This window comes from Protopterus annectens, chromosome 1.part2 (assembly GCF_019279795.1).
Source record: "Protopterus annectens isolate FY-2018-M chromosome 1.part2, PAN1.0, whole genome shotgun sequence".
NCBI lineage: Eukaryota > Metazoa > Chordata > Ceratodontiformes > Protopteridae > Protopterus > Protopterus annectens.
The window spans coordinates 934,893,544-934,918,854 of NC_056727.1; the positions used below are offsets into that span (position 1 = coordinate 934,893,544).

Sequence of the window (25,311 nt, forward strand, 5' to 3'; positions counted from 1 at the left end):
TGTACCTTTGTTGAAGGTTGTGCATCAGGCCCGGCAAGCCGGTATGTAAAAATTAACTGCCAATCATTAGCGGACCGGAGTTCCGCTGTGGCGGCCCCTAACCGGGAAAAGCCGAAAGACACAAACAAATTCTTTCAAGAGGGCAGTACTGTTTTACAGCAGTACTTGCTCCTTCCTTGCAGAGCTTGGTAATGTAGTTAATTTCTTTGTGAGGTATCATTCTGTAGAGTCTTCATGTCCTTGTATCTATACAGGTTTTCACTAGGTATTGCAGTTTACTCCAATTTCAAAAAAATGTGCGAGAGGTGACTTAATGATGCCCCTCAATTTTACATAGGGGGGTGTACGCATGCACATGCATGCATGTGTGTGTGGTGTAAGACTGTGTGTCCATCCTTTAATGGGTTGGTATTCAATTAAAGATTATTTCTTTGTCTTATATATTCCAGCTCAGGTGTATTACTGTATGTATATGATAAACAGCTTGTCAGAATATAAGTATATGAATTCCTTTCAGAGTCACTGTGTCATCACAGCCTCTGCAGTGTCTTTGTGCATAATTCATTATTTCAAAAAAACTGCTCCTGTGCTTAGCAATAGTTCCTTAGGTACACATAACACACACCATAGCAATACTCACAATGCAAAAGTTTTATAAAACATACTCTATTAGTTTGCATAACAAAGATCTAATATGAATTTGCTCGTTTAAGACATTTGTTAGTAAATATTTCACTTGCTCCTTTAAGACATTTGTTAGTAAATATTTCACTTGCTTAACACTCAACACATTAAACATTGCCAAGGAAGGATTTAGGATTCATTTATTCATTCTGATTTTTTTTGTGGGTTCATTTCAAAATATTAGTCACTGTACAGTGTGTGATCAAGTCATATAGCATTCTCTGGTAACTCTCTCAGTGTGAATTATATCTGCTTTTCCTAAATATTTACTGCACAGCTTTGTAATCAATATGTTTAACATGAACTACTTTTTTATGTTTTCTATTTAGTTTGTATTGACAAAGTGAACATTCTGCAGGCGTTACTTACAAGGAGGACTTCAGTATGCAAGAGTATGTTACTTTCCTTAATACAGTGTAGGCATTTCAGGACGTTCCTGGTATGTCTTAGAATGGCTTTAACATGTTTTCCCTCAAGTATTTAGGAATAAAGGAAAGACTTGTATCAAAGTTTGATACAAGTTCAAATATTAATATAAATAAAACACTATTCTGTTTATTTTGTATTTTATTATCATATTTTGCCTGTTCTTCAGTTTGCATTTAAAAGGTGGTATCCCACAACTCCATTGGAGTGGGTGGGGTTACATAATTATGTATACAAATTTTACGTTAATCAGCGCACTGATTTTTGGCCAGTTGTGCCTATTTTGCATGGGTCTTTGTCCAGAGTTTTCAAGATTCCAGGTTGAGAGGTATGGGGGTAGGATCAGGCTCCCCCCTATTTTTGCTGTACCAAGCCATGGACATATTGTCTGTCTGGATAGCAATCATCCCTGCGGGAGAAAGTCCTGAAAGTCCTGCAACACTAGGAGTACCACTCTCATCTCCAAGACATTGATATGCAGATTGGTCTCTTATAGGGACCACGGGCATTGGACTGTCTGTCCTAAGAAATAAATCCACAAAATGAAGCCAGCAAGATAGGAAGGTGTAAATAATGATTTATTAAACCCAAAGGAAAAATCCAATAGGTTACAAAATAGATTACAAAATAGAAACAGGATAAATCCAAACCGGTTTCGGCTCAGCAGAGCCTTCTTCAGTGGACACAAGTAAAAATCAAAAGCAGAAGAAGCCAAAAGCAACTCATTATATATGTGTGTACACACCTGATACTTAACAACATCACCAATCACAATAGTGACACAATAAATAATGAATTAATCATGAAGTTAAAATTGGTCATTAAGACCAGGTGGAAACAAGGCTCCCAGTTTTACTATCCATTTTCTTTCTTTGAAGTTAAGCAACTCATGCCAACTGTCTTTATCTTTGCAAATCCCCTTAATGTGGTCAATGATGACAAATTTGAAAGAAGCAGTTGTATGTTTTAAAGTATGTTTAAATAAAGCGTTGTTGGGACGTTTATTCTTAATACCACTAAGATGTTCACAAATTCTCATGCGAAAGGCTCGAGAAGTTTGCCCCACATAAAATGCGGAACAAGTACAGGTCACCAAATAGATGACCCACTTGGTACTGCAGTTAGCCCACATCTTTATTTCAAAAACCTCAGAGGTATTTTTACTAGTAAATTCACGGGTATTGGAAACCCGCATGCAATATGCACAGTGACCACAAGAAAAACACCCTACTTCGGGACCCCCTGTCAAGGAAATTTGATTGCAAACTATAGGACTTTGAACAGACTTTTTGTAATGACTAAGTCTAGAGCCTATAGTGCATCCCCTAGTCCCGTAGTAGGGTGTTTTTGTTGTTAAGTATCAGGTGTGTACACACATATATAATGAGTTGCTTTTGGCTTCTTCTGCTTTTGATTTTTACTTGTGTCCACTGAAGAAGGCTCTGCTGAGCCGAAACCGGTTTGGATTTATCCTGTTTCTATTTTGTAATCTATTTTGTAACCTATTGGATTTTTCCTTTGGGTTTAATAAATCATTATTTACACCTTCCTATCTTGCTGGCTTCGTTTTGTGGATTTATCTCTCTATTGCCGTGCAAGAGGTCTCAACGAGCATCTATATTTTTTTTGACTGATGTCCTAAGAAATGCCTCACCCTGATCCCAACTGGGAGGCATCCGTGGTCACCGTGGCTACAGGGGGTTGAAACACAAAAGAGGGTCCCTGACAAACTTTGTTGGACTGTACCCACCAAAGCTGGAAATTTTTGCAATCCTGAGTAAGTTTTATCAGTGAGGACAGAGGATGTAGAATACTTGACCACTGAAAGAGTTAGAGTTCATTGAAGAATACGCATATAGAATCGAGCCATTGGAACCAAGGTTATAGCAGCCAACATTGACCCTAAAGCCTGAAGGACCAGTCTTGCTGTGAAATAATCTGTCTCATCTGCAGTCTTATGGACTGTATTTTGTTTGATGGAAGAAAGGCCAAATGGCTGGTGGTGTCCAGGTGCGCTCCTATAAACTCCAAGATTTGAGCAGGTTGCAGATGGCACTTGGCATAATTTACTGCAATTCCTAAAGACTGACTGCCAGACAAAATTGGAGTAAGTAGTTCCTTGTCTTCTTGAGGAGATGTCTGGTTGGGTCAGTGAGAAGCCAGTCATTTATGTAAGGAAATACTCTGAATCCAAGCAGTACCAGGTGAGCTGCTACCACTGCCATACACTTGGTGAACCCCCTGGGAGCTATGTTGAGAATAAAGGACAGGGATCTGAACTGATAGTGAATGGCCCCCAGCCAAAAGCATAGGTATCTTCGGAAGCATCTGTTCATTTTGATGTGATAATACATGTCCTGGAGATTGATAGAGCACATCCAGGTGTCCTTCCATGGAAAAGGCAAAATGGACTAAACTGTGACTATCTGGAACTTGGAATTCTTTACAAACTGATTGAGATTGCTGAGGTCCAGAATGGGCCTGAGGTCCCCTGTTTTATTTGGCACTAAAAAGAACCTTGAGTAAATTCTGAATCCTCTCTGGTCTGGTGCAACCTCTTGGATGACTCTTTTTCTAGCAGCTTTTTAATTTCTAGGGCTGCTAACTCCCATTAACTGGGTGGAACGTTGGGGACCCTTTTTCAATTCACTGATGGGATTTGCAGAAAGGGAATAAAACAACCACTGGATATAATTTTTTGCACCCAAGTGTCATTTGTAATTGATGCTCATGCTTGTGGGTGCACTGACAAGCGCTCCCCGACTGTATACACAGTAGAGTAATCAGGCAACCCTTGAGGAGCGCGGGAAGGGTTTATCTGAAATGGGATTTCAAAATCTTTGTTTTGTGGAACTCCTTTGCCTTGAGGGCAATGTCTTCCATTGGAACCCACCCCCCCACATCTGGGGGGAAGTTTCCCCTTGTGAATCCTGGAAAGGCCCTTGTGACATTCGCAACCACATCTTTTTACTTCTGTGCTGATAACTAGAAAATGATCTTCGCATGGTAGAAATAAGAATTTTCATGGCAGACAAGGTCTTCCCATCTTGATCACTATGGGAGAGCATTTCTTTCACTGTTAGGCCAAACAAAGAAGAGTCATCAAATAAAGCACTGATGAAGACATAAACGACTCCACAAAGTTGCATAAGTGCACCCAGGCATACCTCTGATGGCTATGCCTGAATCCACTGTCGGTGAGGTACCTTCGGCTGTGTGAGAGATTAACATCATGGATGCACTGGAGATAGACTGAAGGGTGACCAGTTTTTGCACCCATATGTCATTTGTGATTGATGCCCAGACTTCTGGATGCAGAGGCAAATGCCCACTGACTGCATGCAGAGTAGAGCAGTTGGGCAATCCTTCAGGAGCACTGGAAGGGTGTATGTGAAATGGGATCTCAAAACCATTCATTTTGTGGACCTCCTGGATGTGCTCTATCACCCTCCAGGACATGTATTATCACATCAAAATGAACAGATGGTCCTGAAGATACCTGCACTTTTGGCTATGGCCAACATGGACCTAGGAAGAAGTTTGGAGAGTTCTTTAATCAAGTCTCTCTACAGTCTAGTGAAATTTGCCAAATAATGCAGTGACTGGACAGCAAATGTCACTGAGGCAAAAACAAGCTTTCCATATCTGTCCATCACCCTGGACTCTCTGTTAGGAGGGTGGACAGTTCTGCTAGCTCTTTCTTAGTGACCGCTGCCACAGCCATGGTATCCACAAGAACTCCCTTACTCCAATGAAGCCTTTCTTTGGGGAGGGCAAGAAATTTATTGGGGAGAAAAGGGATGGGCTCCATGGTATCTGGTTCCTTCCATGCCTGGTGAGACACCAAGGTAATTAGCCGGGGTAGGTAACCCAGACGTAGATGGGCTGGATCCAAAGGCTTCCAGGAGCATTGACTTCTCCTGGGAAGGAGGCTCAGAAGTCCATCCACCTTTTTGACTAAGAATCTATGGAATGTATCCAAAAGAGACGTCTTCTGGTGGAGACCTTGGGGAACCCTCCCATTCATCAAAATCAATGCCTTCACTTAAAGATTATTGGGGGGATTATACGTGCCTCCTTTTATATGATCTCTTCCAGAGGACCTCATCAGTGGGATGATCTGGAGAGGTACTGGAAGAGAGGGGAAGTTCCTGTAGAGGAACTGCCTGGAAACTCGAATGGACTGGTTGTCTCTGCAGAATAGAATGATGAGGCTCAGAACTTGGATCCGATGGTGCTAGAGAGATATGATCTAAAGAAATAAGAGCAGACTGTACCCTTCGATTAGAGAAAGCCCTCTCTACCACCTCAATAGCAGAAGGAGCAGGAGAAGATGTAGCTGCCTCACTGGAGCCAAAGCCCCAGGCACTGCCGGGCCTCAACTCTGCCTGGGCTCCTGCCATGAGGGATGAGTCAGACCAGAGCTATCTAGCATCAAACTGCCATGCAGGAGGGATGGCTCTGACAACCTTGGAGTTGAACTCATCCTCCTGGATCTTGTGCCGAAGCTTCGGCTCTGAGACTCGTCCTGCTGCAGGGAATTGGTACAGAATAAGTCAAGGATGCAGTCTGAGTTGAAGACCTAGCTGACATTCGATCTGATGCATTGACTCTCAGGATTCTCGGATCTGAGGACTCCAAAATGATTTGGTGGATTGGAGAAAGAAAAAACAAGCCTATAAGAAACAGTTTGGAGACTCAAGGATCCAATGGGAAACAGAGCCAACAACACCCCAATCAGAATCTGAAACCTGAGAAACTTTCTCATCATCCTATCCACATCTGCTGCAGATAGCCTTAGGAGGACCTTACAGAGGATGATGTGGAAGGGGGACGTGACATCCTTTTTGGCATCTCCTGTAAGAAAGGTGATTGGAGACACTGGGAAATAGGCACCATTGAGAAACGAGGACTTTGGGTTCTGGGAGATTTCAGGATCCCCAACATCAGATCTGATCTTTTCATTGTTTTAGCTGGTGACTCTAAGACTGGTTCAGGTTTTGGAGAATGGACAGGAGAGGGTTTTTTGTGCTCCCTGGACTCTGAAGGGGATTTTTGTTTCTTGGTGGGGGTTTGAGCCCCTGAAACAGAAGCAGCAGGTGAAGAAGCAGAAGGAGGAAGCATCCCTTTTAAGACAAGCTAATTGTGGTGATCACTTAAAGCCCAAGAGTTAAAGCCTACACAAATTTGACAAGATGTTTTGAGGTGGGTCGCTCCTAAGCAGTACACGTACTCCCTGTGGGCTTCAGAATTGAGTATCTTATAAAGTACACTTTTTAAAACCCACAGGTTTTTCAGCTATGTCAAGAGACATGAAAGAAAAACAAAGATTTTTTTTGTTTAGATAGTACAGAAATTACAGAAAAGACAAATACCAGCAATGGTATACAAGAATTACCCTATGAGTGGGTAAGAAGAAAGAGAAGAAAAAAGGAGAAGAATACCGACAATGGTAAGCATTACTCTAGAAAAAAACAGGTAGGAAAGAGAAAAAAACTTTAACTCCTAATGAAGAAAACCCAAAAATGAGACGGGAAGGAAGGATGAAAGGTAGAAAGACAGAAAAATTACAAAGAATTTCTAATTTTACTCACAAATAAAAACACCCTATAAACATGAGACAGCGAGATCCACATCTGAAGTGAAGAAGCAGCAAACAAGAGCTGAGATATTACAGGGTTCTGAGCCATTATGGGTAAAGGGAGGAACCTGAGAGTCAGATCCGAGAGTCTAGGTGAATGTGGCCAAGCCAGATCTGAGGTCACATCTCAGACCCATCAGTTGAAGAGTGAATGAACATGACAACATGAGATCTTTCCTTTCCATAAACAAACGTCACAGAGTTGTGCCATTCCCTTAGACTCTTTGTGTACCACTGAACTCATTTCTACTTTAGTCATTATTACTGCAATGACCTTACATTTTCAACCTTCTCTTTTATAAAATATAGTTTCCTAATTTCACATTGTAAACCTATCTGCAGTCTGCACATATCAACAATTAAAGTTATTAACAAAAAAATTACTGTTGGCTTGTACTGTGACATAATATTCCCACAGTCTGCCTGGGGTTATAAAGGATAATTTGTTGGTAGTTAATTCTGCCAAACTGAAATCTAAACTAATGCACAGAAGATTAATAACAGATTATATGGAAGCAGATCAGCCATTATGTAAAACTAACTGGAGTGATGCGTTCAGTGGAAAAATTGCAGAAGGAATGTGGAAAGTTTTGAAAGAGAAATTGAATGCAAAAAAATAAATAAATAAAAATTTAACATCAGGATCTACGCAACATCAGGAGGATATATTTCCATAAGAACAAGATACTTGATTAAGGCAAAAGAAAAAAATACAAGAAATGGAAAGGAGGTCAACTACAACTTTGAAAACTGAAATAAATAAGCTAGACAAACAAATTAACCATAATGTAAGACACGATCAAGAAAAACTTGAATAAAATGTATATAAAAATATTCAGCATAATAGGAAACCATTTTATAGCTACATAAGATGTGGCATGAGTAAAAGACATACAAATCGATAAACTCTGCATAGATTATAAAATTTATTCTCTGACAGAACAGATTATAGCTATAATTACAAAATCTTATGCAAAGCAGTTTGACTCCACAAAATAAATTTTCCTAATGACATCCAGGTAACCTCAGATAATTAAATCAAATTACTTTATATTGAAAACAAGCTATGCAAACTGGATCCAAACGAAGCACAGGAAGGATATGGAATTAGGAATAATGACCTGAGAACACTTCAGCAAGAACTTACAGTCTGATTATATTTATTATTTACTAGGTCATATTAATATGGGGAGATTTCCCAAGATTGGAGGCATGCGCTTGTTAAATCTGTCTTTAAGGGAAAGGGGAGAAGGAAACCCCAAAATCATACTGATCCTTAAGTTTAGTTTCATGTTGTGAAAAAATAATGGAGAAGGTAATATTGGATACGTTATTATCAGAACTGGAAAGGTCAAGACTTGAAAACATATATCAATATGTATATGTTGAAAATAGATTTATTACCACCTGTAACATATTTTATAACAATATAATAACAGCTGTGAATGTAAACATGTGCTGTGATGTAATTTATATAGATTTAACTTCAGCATTTGACAGGGACATACAAAAACACTGATCAATAAATTAGAACAACTATGTATTGATGTACTCTTGATAAGCTGGATAGCTGCATGACTTACAAATAAAACATGGCAAGTATCACACAGCAATTGGACATGTGAAATTTGAGGCCGCATTCAGAGTGTCCCATAGGGCTCTGTCCTAGGCCCATACTTTAGATTGTATCTTTCCGACCTATCTTTTTTCATCTGAGGTGTTCTATAGTCTATATGCGCATGACTTGAAACTGGGTAAATTGATTACATGTGTTACAGACATGGCATGTCTGCAAAACAAACTTGACTAACTTGACCATTTGGGCACAGGAGAATAATATGCTGATAAATACATGAGATTTGGGAGACAAACACTTAAAGGCAAATATTTAATACAGCACAAAATGCCTGAATCTGTAGATTCATTTAAGGACCTGCATATAAAGGTAGATCCAGTTTGAGTTTTTCTAATCATATCAACCAATTGGTTAATGATAGTTACAGAACTATAGACTGTAAAAAAAAGATTTATAAAGTCTAAGAAATCAGAAATGAAGAAATCATTGTTTGTAAGTTATTTCAGACCCAAACTAGAGTGTGGAGTAATAACATTGAAACCTTATAATAAAACAAGCATGAGTAAATTGTAAAGAGTACAGCAGAAACAGATGTGAAAATTTAAGTTATTATGAAAGATTAAAATATCTGAACCTGTACAGTATCTCACACTGATACTTAAGAGGAGACCATATTCAGGTACACAGGGCAAGGGCATTTAGAGACAACTACCTCTTGGAATACTTATGGTTATCAAAAAGTAGTAGAGAATCTTCAGACAACCTATGTAGAAGATTCTATAAGAATGAGAAGTGTAATAATTGGTTCTCTAACAGTAGCTGATGCATGGAACAGACTACCAAATTACATTAAAGCAAGCACTAGTTTAGATATTTTAAGAACAGCCTGGGCACTTATAATGGGAACAACTCTTTTAGTATACTGGAAGGCTAAAAGGGCATTAATGTCTGTGCATGAAATATTTGCATGCATGTATGTATATATGTGATGCAATAAACATAGTAAAACATGACTGCTGCCCACAGTGTTCAGTTATATGTCTGCTACACACTCCTCCCCGCTCTTAGAATCTTAGTTTCGCATAGTCCAGCCATAGAAAAGGCCTCTATTAACATTTGGGTGGACTCGTATCCCTTGATCTGGTTCAATAAATTATTTTGAGATTTACGCACTTTCCAGAAAGATCAGCTGAAACTGCATTATTGTAATTTAATAAGGTAATACCTTTTCCTCAGTCATCTGTGCACGGCCCCTTGCATTGTGCCTCCTTGCACAACGGCAGTCATGCTACTGCTACAGGCATTCATATGTACACATATTGGGTGGAATTCCTAGACATTAGCTGTGCAGCTGTGAAGCACTTGTATGAAAAAGAAGCATCACACAGCATGTGAAATACTAACTATAAATATAAATCTGGCCAGTAATGCTTCTGAGCATTCAGCACTGCTCAGCTCAGCTATGCTAATAAGCAGCACTACAACAGACAAGCCTTGACAACCTTGGAATATACAGTACAGCAGCGAGAAAGTACAGCTGTGTAAGTAAACTTAACGTAACAACAGATGTTTGAATGATCATTTCTACAGTAGTCTAAACTATATGGGCAGGTAACCATAGCTTAAAGGAACAGGGAGGAGGAAGGGGAGGGGTCCAGGAGGCCCTGGAAAATGGTCCTAGCAAAGCCAGGAGAAAGAATCTACTTTATAGTGCTTTGTAAAAGTATGCACAAAGGACCAAGTTGCTGCTTCTAGAATGTTTCAGGAAACCAGCCCTTTTGAAAGGGCCATAGATGAAGCCAAGACCCTGGAAGAATGGGTCTTGGCCCTGCCTGGAATAGTTTTGTTGTGGTGGGAGTAACAAAAAGTAATAGCTTGAGGCAACCATTCAGAAATAGTCTGCTTTGACACAGGTTGTCCTTTCTTCATACCATCACAAGAAACGAACGACTGCTCAGAAGTTCTGGTTTTATTCTGTTAAAATAGTACCTGAGTTGTCTGTGGACAGTCAAGGTATGGAGTATCTTTTTTTCCCCTCATTTTTAGATTCTGGAAAGAAGACAGGGAGATGGATAGCTTGGCTCATGGTAAACTCAGATACCACTTTAGGCATAAAAGAAGGATTAGTTTTCAAGAAAATCATTTGTTTGTGGAAAATGAGATAAGGTTGATGCACCATATATCTTATTTTAATGGGCAACTCACACAAATACCATAAAACCAAAGAAATACTAGCTCTGAATGGGTGGTGGTTATTTTGTTGTCACCCACTAGAAAACCTTTTACATTTGCTAATATATGATTTTCTAGTAGCAGGATTTCTTTCTACTCTCTGGTTCGATCCTCGGCTGGGGTGCCTTCTGTGCGGAGTCTGCATGTCCTCCCTGTGGTTGTGTGAGTTTCCTCCGGGTACTCCGGTTTCCTCCCACATCCCAAAGACATACTGTAGGTGGATTGGATACTCTAAATTGGCCCTAGGTGTGAGTGCGTGCATGTGTGTGCCTTCCATGGAAGGTTGGGCGCCGGGCTGGCAACTCAACACCGTAAAAACTTCCCTGCCAATCATAAGCGAACAGGTGATCCTCTGTGGTCACCCCTAACCGGGAAAAGTGAAAAGAAAAGAAGAAGAAGAAGAAGAAGGATTTCTTTCTATTAATATTGACTGCATATCCTCAAAAAAGTGCCTAAAAGTATTAAAACCCTATCATCCAGGCAGTCAGTTGCAGTTGTTTGGAGTAAGGATGCAGCAAACACCCCACTCTTGTGTGAGTAATTCCAGTCTGTGAGAAAGTGTTTGGTAAATGCTCCTGACCAATTCCAAAAGAGGAGAGAATCACTGTTGGCTGAGTCAGAAGGGAGTCACCACAGCGATCTTTAGGTAGTCCTTCTGAATCTTCAGAAGTTCCATTGAAAGCAGTGGAAAGGGATGGAAGGCACACAGGAACATTCCTGTCCAAGTAAAAGAAAAAGCATATATATGTCTTACAGGCCTTCTTGCATGGAGTCCTGGAACAGAATTTTGCCAGTTGATTGCTCAGAGAGGCAAAGAGGTCTACTTGAGAAACTTCCCACAGATGGAACAAAACTTGGAAGACCCCCTGATCTAGTTTCCATTCATGAGGGTCTGTCCTGTCCTGCTCAGATCCTCAATGTAAGATGTCTGTAGAGTGAGATTGTGTTGTAAAGCAATATCCAGTGCTAACATGACAAGTTTGCATGGAGGGTAAGTTCTGGTAAGAGACTATTTATTCAGCAAAAATGCAAATGGAGTATTACACAAAGTTCTTATAATGTTATTTAAGAAAACTATGACCTCTTTAAAATATGGTGCAGTGTACTAATGCATGCTAATTCAAGGAACTTGTAATGGTTTCCGTCTCTAACTGATGTAGATTTATGTATTTTAATAGTGATGCATGTATGTATAGTCATTGTTTTGTTTGTCTAAATGGTTGATGTGTGCCTATATTTATCAACAAGAAAACAAAAAAACCTAAGTTGCAACAATGATTAGTTACATTTTAGGAATTATACTAATTTTCTCAGAATTCCACTGAACATCTTTTAATTATCGAGTACTGCTTTTCTTTCATTTCTACATTCAGCACTTATATACTACCTGCCAATTGTAATTTGACTTTGAGGGGCAGTCTTAGTGGTACTAACACCGGATATAGTCAAGGAAGTTTGAAACATGGGAAATGAATGTTGTTAGAAAGCAATCATTTTGTAAATGTGTTATAACAATGGTAGAAGTGAAGCTAGACATTAATGATCTGGTTTAGGTAGTAATAACATTTTTTTCGGCATGTGAGCACATGACAAATTTTCTAAGATGCTTATTTTCATAAACTTTTTAAGTAAAGTGAATTATCTACTTGACATATCTTGGCCAGATAAGGGGATACTGCTTGAGGTATCTCAGCTACTAATATGCAGAATCTTGAAACAACCTTTTTTTTAAATTCCAAAAAAGAGCTTTAATACTCAAAGGAAATGCAATTAACAAGTCCATATTTCATTCCTTTACAACCTATGTGTTGTAAATGAGAAATCCTGTTTATATTAATTTGCTAGCAACATTATAATCAATGCAGAGTCATGGAGGTTAATTAAAAACATATTGTATGACCTTTCATTTTATATTCACTGAACTACTAGTATAAGCCGATTTACTTTCTTTATTTGTTTATTTCCATTTATTTACTGGGGTAGAGCACTAATTACTTCTGACCATTTCAGTCTAACCCACAGGTAGTATGCAGACATTATTAGATGAATATACAAAGGTACATATGAAATATTAAAGAACAAAACATGACAAGAAAAGCAAAATTAAACATGTTTACACTATATACAAGATTTGTAAGCATGATGGTTGTTGAATAGAGTGAGAGGCTGGACATGAGTGATGGAGAGAGGAGGGAACTCTAAGGAGACAGGACAAATGCCAAGTGGTGAAAAGTGAGAGGTAAAAGGAGGAATGATTATGTTACTTGCTATGCTGGGAAAAAAACATTTAGAATGGATAATCCGATGTGCTTTTAGAAAGTTATGAAATCTGGGGTAAGAGAAGGTGTCCTTAAGACTGGAAGGGAGGGATTCCCATAGTTTATGGCCAAGAACAGAGAATTCATGGTTTGAGGTGTGCAATTCAGACTGAGGGGATAACATTAGAGGACCAAGAGGCCAAGGTTCCTGAGATTGTAAGCGGGTACAGGCCTTATTAGTTTACAAGTTAAAGGTAGAACAATGTGTTCATGAAGGAGTTTGAATAGTTGAGACGGTAGGAAGAGGTCTGCCCTTTGTTTAAGGGGGGCATTTAACTTTTTCTACAGTCAAGCAATGGTGTTCTAGGGGAGTGTGTAAAGAATCTGCAAATTTTGTTAGATATGATTTGCAAGGTCAATGAGTTTTTGGCTGAGGTTGCTACCACAAAAGGGAGGCCAAATTCCCATTGAGGGAGGAGGATTCCTTTCTCAATGGTTAATTTGGCTACATAGGATAGAAAGGGGTTAATTCTTGTATCCCCCCCAAAAAGAGACAGTTGATATTTTTACAAGTATTTTCTACATGTATATTAAATTAAAGAGACAGGTCTAGTGAGAGATTAATATATCTGAAAGAGGAAACTTGTTCTAAAAGAGAGTTTTATTGATCCTAAACTAATGACCTAGTGGATCTGGAAAGTTTTTATTTGGTGTTAAATAACGTAGCTTTTGCTATTGAGAAGTTGAATTTAAGAATTTTGTTTTTGATCTACTGAATGAGGCTGAGGAAGTCTGAATGAGGGTCTCATTTTAGAGAGATGAGACAGTGGTTTGACTGAAAGAACCATGCCATCAGCATTATAGCAGCAGAGGAAGGTGAGGCAGATCAAAAAGTTTATTTATGTAGATTGAGAATACGAAAGGAACAAGAATAGACCTTTGACAGACTCTTTTGAGAAGAAGAGAGGAGATGGAGGTACAGTAGTTACAACTGACATAGAAGAGACATTTAGGAATATTAGTTTGGAACAAGGGAATAACATCAGGGCTAATGCCAGTATGAGGTGGTCTATAAGTATGGTGTGGTCAGCTAAGTGGAATGCCCTAGTGATGCCTAAGAAGATGGCTCCAGACAACATTCCTTTGTGCATTGCCATAAATGTTGTCTATGAGTAGCCAGTGGGCATTTTTCCCTCAAATAATAATATATCAATTACTACCTTCTTAATTTGGAGGCCTTATAAAATTTACAACAATGCTCATACTCTGCAGTATTATGGTCTAGGTTTAGACAGAACAAGAATTGTAAGTGGAAATCTTTAGGTGATATTTGCCTACCATAAAATATAGTTGTTGACTGTAACTTTGACTTGCCTTGATGTTGATGAAGAATTCCTGGCTGAATGACAAAAACAATGTGCAGAATGTGTACCTATGTGTGCCTAGTTAGAGATCAACATAACCACTATAATTTCCAGGTAGACTTACCTTTCCTGTAGTTGCACCTTACAAAGAGTTACATCCAGCACAGTCTTCATAAATCTGTTTAGTCCATTTAGGAACTGAATGGAAAGTCTATGCTCCTTTTGTGCTCTGTGCAAGCATCTTGAATGCTAAAGCTGTGTGTAAGGCATGTTCAAATGCAATATTCATGTTTCTGAATCATAACAAGATGCAGGTCCATGTACAAAGCATAACTGGATACCCTGTGTACTGAGCTGAGCATGATATTTATGAATACAGTGGAAAGTTAAATGTGGATATGTTCCTGAGCTATGGCAAGAGGTCATAATGGTTCCAACTCAAAAAAGATGTTGAGGTCACATCAGACCAAAACGATTTTAGACTTCCTCAGCATGATCAGTATTCTGAGTAAAATCATGGAGAATGCCACAATGGAACTTACCTAAAATGGCATAGACCTATTTATTTATTTATTTAGTTATCTCTGTTTACTGGGAAAGTCTGTCTGGGATTGATCTCATTTTCAGTGAAGGCCCAGGAAGAAAAGTTCTACAGTGATTACAAATATAAGTACAGAAAACGTAAAATAAATACATAAAGGAAATAGTAGGATATTTTCATTGTAAAAGCAGGAAAAAGCTGTACAGTTTTTGCAATTATAAAATACAGACAACATTCACTCTACATACATATATTAAACCATTATGACTTCTGTTAAATATGGAACGGTATGCATTTATAATGAAAGAGCTTGATTTTTGAATTTTGTGGCATTATTTGAAGAAGTAACACCATCACTTGATGAAGGACAGAGAATGCATGCTGGCAATCTTAATTTTGCTAAGCTTTTAGCACCATTCCCCAAAAGGGAACCATTGACAAATTAAATTCATTAAATATTAATTCATATACAGTTCAGTAAGCAAAATACTGATTAAGCAAAATGACACCCAAGTTAAGATGTGTGGGGGTTATCTGCCCATTCTTATGGGAGCTACCAGTTTCTGTACTGGTACCACTTCTTTGTGGACAATCCTATTGATATAAAAATAGGAAACAGACACTAGATAACCAAGTTACATCCAGCACAGTCTTCATTACTTCAATAAAAATGCTGAACTAAGACAGTTAAAAATATCTATGTGGTGCATTAGTAATGACCTCATATCTTTACAAAAAGGACGCAAGTTATAATTGTAGAATAAGTGATGAGATTATACAAAATTATATTCCAGAGTCAGCAGTAGACAATTTAAATTTTGATTAGTGGGCATTTACTAATGTCAGAAAATCATAATGAACTCATTATTATTCTAAAAGACATTTTCTAATCACTCTATAGTGAATTTAACACTTTATATCAGTCTGGGCAAGTATATTATTGAACACTATACAGCATTCTGTAGTCTTTAAAGAAGCATACTGAAATCATTTGAAAGATAAGATTTCTTGCTAGATATATTATATGGCTAGAAAACCTAAGCTATTTGCAAAACCTTTAGGAAATACAATTATATTCTGTTTCTAGTAGCTTACTTAGAGGTCACCACTGCCTGGTTTATACTTGGAAACATGATCCAGTTCTACTCTACCTGAAAGTCTATGCCTAGAATACATCACTGAGGGAGCAAACAGCATGGAGCTTAATATTAAAAAGTAATATATATATATATATATATATATATATAGAGAGAGAGAGAGAGAGAGGGAGAGAGATAGCAATAACAGAAAGAAGGTGACAGATACATTAATCAATGCCTTAAAAATTGTGGAATAAGCTTCTCCTTGTATCAATCAAGCTTCTTGAAAACCACTGGGTCACAAGCTTGATAATCAAACCTATCAATAAATAAGTAAGTAAACTAATAAATCAGCCTAAGGTAAAACACCAGCTGTTAACAGCATGAGCTGTCACTTTGCTGTCATTCTCACAATTATATAACGTCAACTCTGATGTCTGTCTATGAATAATGAGCTATGATACATTGTTTTGATTTTGAGTACATCAGTGGAATATTTCATTGAAAGCGCACTGTACATACCATGGAAAATGATGTCCTATGTGAAACTGGGAGGAAGCCCCTTGTGCCTTCATATAGGAAGCCTGTTCCCCTGCTGTAACACTCTGTGATGTTGCACAACCTCAGGGTTAATACAGGGCATTCAATTAAAAGGTTCTTCAATGTACTCTGAATTAATGAACCAATCAGTTACCAAATAATCACAGTATCTGAGGCCTGAATACATTGATATGGGTGTAGTGCATATGAATAAATCCACATAGACCTGAACAGCTTGGGGGTTGTGGAGTTTGAGCAAACAGAATTTAGAGCAAATTATATTTTTTGAAACTGGCATTACTTTTGAACAGTTGTTTTATTAATAGTATTACCATAGCTATCAGCTGTACTGAATTGTGCAGACTTTCCAATATTTTGCATTATTTTTTTGCTATGTCTGTCATGCCATTTTTGATTTTCTGGTTCAGTTACTCAGGATTACAGTCAATAAACAATGCCAGACATTAGACTTTAATACTTCTTATTGTTCAGAGTGTTCACACTGATACAAAGCCTGTTATTCTACTAACTTTTTAAGTGAATTAAAGTAATATTTAAAAATTGTGCTTGATTTTGGGCATTTTGGCTTTGCCCAGATTTTTTGAGGAAAAAGTTGAGAGGTACAGGTATTATTGATTCCAATTTTATGGAAAATGTGTATTTTTTTTAGTTGGTGAGACCATGAAGTTGGCACATTTAAGTTTGGAGATGGGCTTTCCTTCTACATTGAGGTCAGGGGGGCTTGCACTCCAAAAACCCTTTATTATTATGCTGTGTGGTTTGACATTTTTTAGTTCAGACAAGTGACCATTTGGTTTTATTTAATTGTACCCTTTTTTTGGTGTTTTGATGTTCTCTATTTTGATTTTTGTTGGAGGCTCACATAATCTCTGCTAAGTCAGTTAATACAGTTATTGGTAAAATACAAGTTTTAAAGGGTAACTGCTTATGACTAACTCTGATTTTGTAGATATTAAAATAAGTACTGAAGTGACATATGTATAGTATTCTGGCCAAAACCTATTTGGCGCTATGACTCAGATGGTTATCAGGACAGCATGCTGGCATGGGCAATGGATCGAATATTTCTCATTCATCAAAACTGTCACCTTATAATTTTTTTATATTCAATGATATTAAACTGGTGGCAGTTTGTGCAAGCCTAACTAATACTAAGGATTCACAGGTCTATCTGAGAGACAACACTGAGAAAAAAACGAAGGCATTATTAGCTACTTCTGCATGAAAAGAAAGCATGATATCTTCAGGATGTAGGAGGAGAATACTTTGATATTTAAACAAGTTCAAGCTTTTTCAAAGACTATAATATTTAAACTTTTAAGGAGATGATACTTGTTCACCACACATCTGGTCTGATATTGCCCAAATCCATAATTCATAATACCAGAAATAATGCACAGTTCTTACTTCTTCAAATGACTCAGCTAGTGTAGTATATAATGTATATCACCTGTACAGTTATTGTATAGCGTTCTCTCTTAACCTCCTCAGGTGGTGTGTAACTTGTGTGAGTTATGTCAGCCTTGTTTCAATCCTAGAGTTGCACGTGCAGCAGTAAATGCTCAGTAGCAGTGGGGGGGTCACTCAGGATGGATTCACTGCATATAAAACTTTTCATATAGCCTCCACCCTCCTGCATGAACTATTGGCACAATTCTTTCTGAGACACGTAACTTAAAACACTTACGTCTTTTAGTGTGAATTTAATTGTGTTCATTAGGTCAACATATAAGCTATATTGTGACCAAACTTTCTTGATATTATCAGCTGGTTTCTTGAATCTTTATCATGATGACACTGCAGTAAGCTATCTTATATGAATTTTCAAATGGATTTTAAAACTGTATACATTTAATACTGGAATGTTCAGTTAACTTTAGTTATATTATGCCCATTTTATACTTCACTATGAATTGTTGAGATACAAGTTGCCAATGAATAGACTTATCAAGTACAACACTCAAATGAACCCCCCCCCAAAAAAAAATGAAATGTTAAAGTTACCTTTCATGTGTGTGGGGGGATAAGTCTACACCAAATTTATATAAACTAACTCTATGGTTGTGCAAAACTAAAGAAGGGAAGAATCTCTAAAAAGGAGGAAATCACTGCTGGTATATAGAAAATGTAACGGCAGTGATTTTTTGAAAACAGTGATCAAGGAGTTTAACTTTGCCAAGCAAAGCTCAACGCATTGGTTTCCTGATGAGTTATAAGTCAATGAACAGTAGAGAAGCCACATTTTACTATGTCATCTACTATAAGAAAGTTCCTGGGGCTTTGGGAATGATGTGTTACAAATCATCTTCCTACTTTTATTGATAAGAATGCTGCAGGCAATGAATGGCAGTACTGCAATATAAAATACATTCACCAACTGTCTAATAACCAGAAAAGAGATATATAATAAAGCAATGCAGCCTATTCATTGATGAATATAGCAAGGCAGGTAACTATATCCACTAGATGATTCTGAAATCAACAAAATGCAGTTCACAGAACTATGAAGAATTCACAGTTATAAACAAAAATTGAACAAGGTTAGAAAACAAAATGAGCTTGATCCAATTAACTAATAGGAACTCTCCAAAATTAGGCATCTACTGAATATTGTTATCGCATTCATTGCTGATGATGTATGTTCCTTGTTAAATATTTAGTAGAAAATTTATCTAAAACAAATTCAGTATCACAGAAACATAAAAGAAAGATCTGGAATAGCTTACCTGATATAGTTTTTTGCTCCAATGCGAGGCTGAATACTGACAATAGTTTCAATAAATTCTTGGGCCTGAGATTCCAGAAATGCTATTTCAGCATTAGGATGCATTCCAAACATCACTGAGGAGTCTGAATCTGGTAAGGACTGTATAAAATTCCTACACTCTTCTAGGCTTGTTGCATTTAAACAATGCCAATAAACCTGTGTGAATAAGATAAACATAAACAATAAAAAGAGATAAAAGGCATTTAAATAAATTATGAAAAGAAAACAAAGTCACCGCGAGAAGGTCCACAATTAATACTTCTAATTTCAGTGGTAAACAGCATCACTGCCCAATAGAGACCAAAACTCCATGGACTGTGCATACAGCAACCCATGTGCTCTGATAGAATAAGCTTACATGGCTTACTTTAATATACCAGTACATTTTTATTAGCAACCAATTAGCACTATTCTGACACATATACCTGTTGGCATTCTACTGTCTAGTAAATTGTATTCATCTAAATACTGTCATATTTGACTGTTTTTGTCCTTTGCTTCTTGTCTGAAGACAAGTTGTCCACAACGTCTCCTCTTGTTGATAAAAATATGCTTAATCTGTATATTAAACTAAGGGGACTAAAACATTTTCACTGCTTGTATCTTGCTATACATATCCATAAACAAGAGCTTTCAGTTTCTCAGTTTTTGTATTATCTTTTGTTTAGTCTCTTCCCACATATCCTTAGCTGCCATAACAGAAGACTTTTTAATCCATACTCCTACATAATTCATTTTATCATGTCCCCATAAATATGGGTAATGCTTAACCAATTATTGTGTGGGTGCATAATTTGCAGCTACAGCTTGTGTTTTATCTCCATTAGTTTTATATCATGAAAAGACTTGAAACTGTCTGAAAATGTTTCATTACACTGAGATGTCCTTTTCTGGTTTTATCAGGTACAAAATAATACTGTCTGCAAATAAAGATAACTTTTCTTGATTACCATACCAGTTATATCCTTAAATTTCCGAGTCCCTTATTTTCTTTGCCAGTGTTTCTAAATATAAAGCAAATAACACAGGTGAAAGAGGACACTCCTGCCTGGTTCCTCTGTTCAGACACAACTTATCAGAGAAGAATCCTCCCACTTTAATATTTGCCTCCAATCCCTCATATATCCTCCTAATTAACCTTACTATTGTATCAGGGAATGCAAATGATTCCATTGCTCTGTTCATAAAATCCTGGCTTACTTTGTTGAATGCTTTTTCTGCATCAAGACCCACCAACAACAGCAGTGTTTTCTTACACTCTGCTTCCCTCTGAATCATCGTCATTCTATTAATTTTGTCAAATGTTTGCCTCCTCTCCACAAAACCACACTGATCCATATCTATCAGTTTTGGCAACATTAGTTTAGCTATTATAGACATAAACACTTTGTAATCATGGTTTAAATTTGAAATGGGTATATATGCAGCTGGATCATATGGGGCTTCACCGTCTTTAGGTATTACAGCCACCACAGCTTTCTTCCAAGATGTTGGTGCTTCCCCTTCTTTTAAAATATCATTAAACAAAACCTTCCAGATCTTTGTCACTTTCTTCCCTCCTAACTTCCAAATTTCCACAGGAATGCCATCTATTCATGGAGACTTTCCTGCAGATTGATTATATATCACCATTTTTATCTCATCTCATCCTGTCTTAATTGTTAATTGTTGATCTTCATCAACCTCTAACCTTGGCATAGTTAAGTATTTCATAAATATTTCTATTTGTGCACTTTCTTGGTTTTTACAATTCTCTGCATTATACAAATTTTCATAAAATTTCTGAAATATCTCTAATATCATTCCAGGATGCCTGGATACTTTTCTTGTTATAGGCTCCCTAAGCTTAGCAACAGCCCTTTATACTTTCTATTGCCTAAGTTGTTGAGTAAGTCCCTACCTATAAGTAATATTTCCTGCTAAAACATGATTATTTCTCCCCAAATTTTCTTAAGTTCCATAATAGCAGTTTTAGGTGGAATATAAATACATACCAGCATAATCATCCTCCCTTGTCCATAATCCCCTATTACCACAAATCAATTATTATATTTTTTCCATCTTCTATTATTATTGGAACTCCTCTAATAATTAGTATAATTATTCCCCTTTCACTTTGTCCCTGATATTCTGCTGCATATCCATCCTGCAATCCTTTTTAATCAAATTCACATGCTCATTTCTTTCCAAATGTGTCTCCTGTAACATTGTTATACCTGTGAGGCCATTTACTTTCCAAAATAACATTGATAACATAGCCATTATGATATGAAATTATTATTCCCACCTATTATATACATGACAGCTTTTTAAATGTCTGTTTCCAACTTTTGTGTTACATACACCCAATAATGTTTGGTAGGTTGATCCTTTATACTGTTGTTTTTTTCTTTTCATTTCCAACTGAACCTATATCACTTTTCAATACTTTTTGTTTTAATGGAAAAATATCTCCAGAACACTCTCAGAACCTATTAACTTATAACAAACACACAATACTATGTATATCTTCAAATAATGATGTTTAACTCTCCTGATAGGGACAATTGTCCCAAACTGACAGCTGTATCCAGAGACATTACATAATCTAAAATTAAGTTTATCCATGCTAAAACTCATGTTACAGCCTGTGCTCCTACTTAGACTAATTGTTTTCTCTTTTTTCTTATCTCTATTCTCTCCCAGATGTGGAAAACAGCTTGTATGCTTTCAAAAAACATTAACGTTTAGCTTTAAAAAAGTGCACTGGCTATCCTTAAATAAAACTAAATTATACACTGTTCTAGTAAATGCACTGAAATATCAGGTACTAGGAAAGCTGTTATGTCTTACTCACTTCCAATAATTTCAATCTTTATTTTTTTACTGAGGTGCTTGCCCTTGTACCTTTTAATTTTACATGTCCCTAAGCAAACATGGCCCAGGACTTTCAAGATTTATTGCCTGCTCCTGCAGTCAGCTTGCCTCCATGGAAGTGTAAGAACAGAATTTACAACTGCCACCTGCAGCAGACTTCTCAACTCACACTGAACATTTATTTGTTAAAGTTAAACCTCTCATTGCATTCACAATATTTTCTTATTTTTCAAATCCACATTTACATACAAAAACATTGTTTTTATATTACGTCAATGACATTAATCCAGACATGCAAAACATCTCAGTTCTATGTATATCATAATTATTGCACTTTTGCACCCCATCCCCACCCTGAGGCCAAGCTTGCAACATATTAACTTAAACATACATTTGTCCAGTATTTCTTCTCTTTTTACATTGTAATGCCTTTGTTTCTTAAAACTAAAAAAGTACTTGTCTACTTTAGTATCTTTATCACATATAACAATCACTGAATAGACTCACCCTTACCACCTTCATTTTAGATACCCCAGACTACATACTACATAACTCTGCTTTACTATATAACATGCAGTTTACACCATTAAATCTTTTATACAAATACCATTAAGAACAAAAATTGTTTTACTTACATTTATTCTTTTCCCTTTTTTTAGTGTCCTTCCAAACGTTAATGACATAAAGTGGGGTATATGCTTTTCAGTCTACCCACAAGTTTAACCAAGTCAACAAAATTCCAATCTTCCTTAGCCATTTTGTCTTGAAAAGCCATTCCTCCTTAGCTTGTTCTGCAACAAAAAATGTCTTTGATTCTCCAGGAAAAAAAATGTTCTGAAGACAGCATGATACAGCAGTTGAATCTCATACCTACTTTTTGACATTCCCCAATTGACAGGATAAATTAATTCCACAAGTTCCTTGACACCACTGGATATTTTCTATGTGTTGCCTTGTCATTGGAACCATAAGGATACTGTAGGATATGAATATATAACTTTCTGGAATGTTCTTGTGTCAAATGTTTTTCTTTATGATCAGACTGGATAATTACATTATCGTCTGAACTTCGCTCACACAGGGAGATAATATAAGTCTTCATGATAAGATGGTTTCTAATAATTGCTTCATTTGATAGGACTGAATACCTGATTTGTGTAGGTTTTGAAAGATTCTCATATCTTGAAAAAATCTGAGAGTCTATTGAAGAAAATATTACAAGGTTTTCAGGGACTATATTTGAATCAAGCAATTGTCCAGATAGCAGTAAATCTGCACTTTCTTTAGTTTCAAGTGCACAAATCCAGAACTAGGCATTTTGTAAACAACTATGAACACAGCAGAGAGGCCATAAAATTCTGCCTTGTAAGTGGTTTACAGTTACAGAGAGGTTGAAATAAAACACGGACTGAATAAAAAAAAGTAGCTTGAGAAAGAAGTGCTAGGCTCATCCTTTATTGAAACTTCTTGACTGGATGTGATCATACACCATACTAACACAGGTATCAATGAAGGTGCTGAGGTTTTTTCTTCTGGTAATGTCAAGGCTGGGGGTTATGAAAATTTTGCTGCTTTTGACAATGACTTCATATCCTTGTGTTGGAGTCATTTACAATGTAGTACCATCCTCAGAATTTGAAGTGGAACAAGTGGATTTACATTTCTTCAGGTCCTGCAGTTTTCTTTGATGATTCCCCTTTACTATCATTCACTACTTTATTGTTTTTCTCTTATTGGTTAGTAAACACATTAGAATCAATTTCTAAAAGAAACCGGGTAGCTTAAAGAAAGACAAAGAAAAAGTTTTGTGCAAACTTTACTGGTGCCTACCTTAAGCACAACAGCATATTTTAATAATGTTTTGATTGAAAATATTTCATTAGTAAATGGTAAATGAAACCGTAACAACAAAAAAATATCATCTGCTCTCTTTCTGGATCTCTCAAAAGCCTTTGACATGGTTAACCACCAACTACTATAATAAAGAAGAAATCTCCACCCAACAACCTAACTTTGGGTTGGTTCCATATCTATCTGGTAGTCTCAACAAAATACTCAACACAAATAAACTCCCAATAAACTCTCCAATCTCCTGGGTTCCACAAGGGTCCAAGGGTCCACCACTTCTTTTTTCAGTCTTTCTTTATTAATGACATGCATAAAGCCATCCAACCATAAGGTAATACCCTATATTCGACATTAGATGACATTCTGACACTCTGACACATCTCTAGATAATCTACTAGCCAAACCCAATCCTGCTTTACAGCTGTAGAAAACTGGCTACTGGCTATCAGCTATTCTTAAAATTAAAAAACCAAAAAAACCAAATTCCATCCAACCCAAAAAACCCCTACACATACAATCACCATACAATCAAACCAAACCCACACACCCACTCCCCCAGACCCAACTAAACTATTAGGAGTTAAGATAGCAGTAAACTTAGGTTTGATTTAGCTATTATAAAATATTAATAAAATTAGGGAAATTAAATTAGAATAATAGAATCAAATCCTTTCTAACAAAAATTTCTACCAAAAGTGGCAAACTCACATTGCTTACTCTATACACTTCTATATGCATCCCCAGTGCTCACCAAGCTTAACAAAACCAAGCTAAATAAAAAACATTTCATTAATACTCATACTGCCAGATTACATCATCCATACTACAACTCACCTCCTGTTGTAACCACCATAAACCTAAATACCTTAGATGGATAAACCCAAACCAACTTCAACCAACAAAAATACCAATTCAAAACTTAAAATACTCCCTGATAAATCTAAATCTCTAAAAGAACCTATCTAGTCATATACCAATCTAAAGCACAGCCTACGCCTCAAAAAACCACTTACTCAAAAAAGTCAAATCCTTCCTATCAGGAGGGTGATGCTCACTGGAACATGGCCACCAAAACTGCCAACTATCTTCAACCCTTCCTTCTATCCCACTGGCCCTCCCAATGCACATACCCGGATTAACTCATACCCCCACTGGCCCCGCCTTTGCCCTTCTCTTCTCTCTTCTCTCTTTTCTTCAACACCTGGTATTCTTCTCTCTTTTGGATCCCTCCTATTTTACCCATTCCCTCCTTTTTGTATTTTTTATCAATTATACCTTTTATACCTATACCTAACAATTAGAAACAAAAACAATCAACTTTTTTCAATGAAAAACAACTTTTCTTTACTTGACTTGTGACCCACACTTGTGACAAAATGACTTGCTCCTCTTTGTTTGTATTATTGCAATTGTATTTATTTATTATTATGTATTATATTATGTATTAATGTATATAACTTGTATAGCATTAACTCTAT

At 36.9% G+C, this 25,311-nt stretch overlaps 1 protein-coding gene across 1 annotated transcript in view; it reads right to left on the bottom strand.

The window, feature by feature from the left end:
* DNAH14 (dynein axonemal heavy chain 14) overlaps nucleotides 1–25,311 on the bottom strand; it is a 2,550,346-nt gene that overhangs the window by 415,763 nt on the left and 2,109,272 nt on the right. Inside the window, 1 exon segment of the mRNA XM_044060213.1 lies at nucleotides 19,089–19,285. Within this exon segment, the coding sequence (XP_043916148.1) occupies nucleotides 19,089–19,285 (197 nt within the window).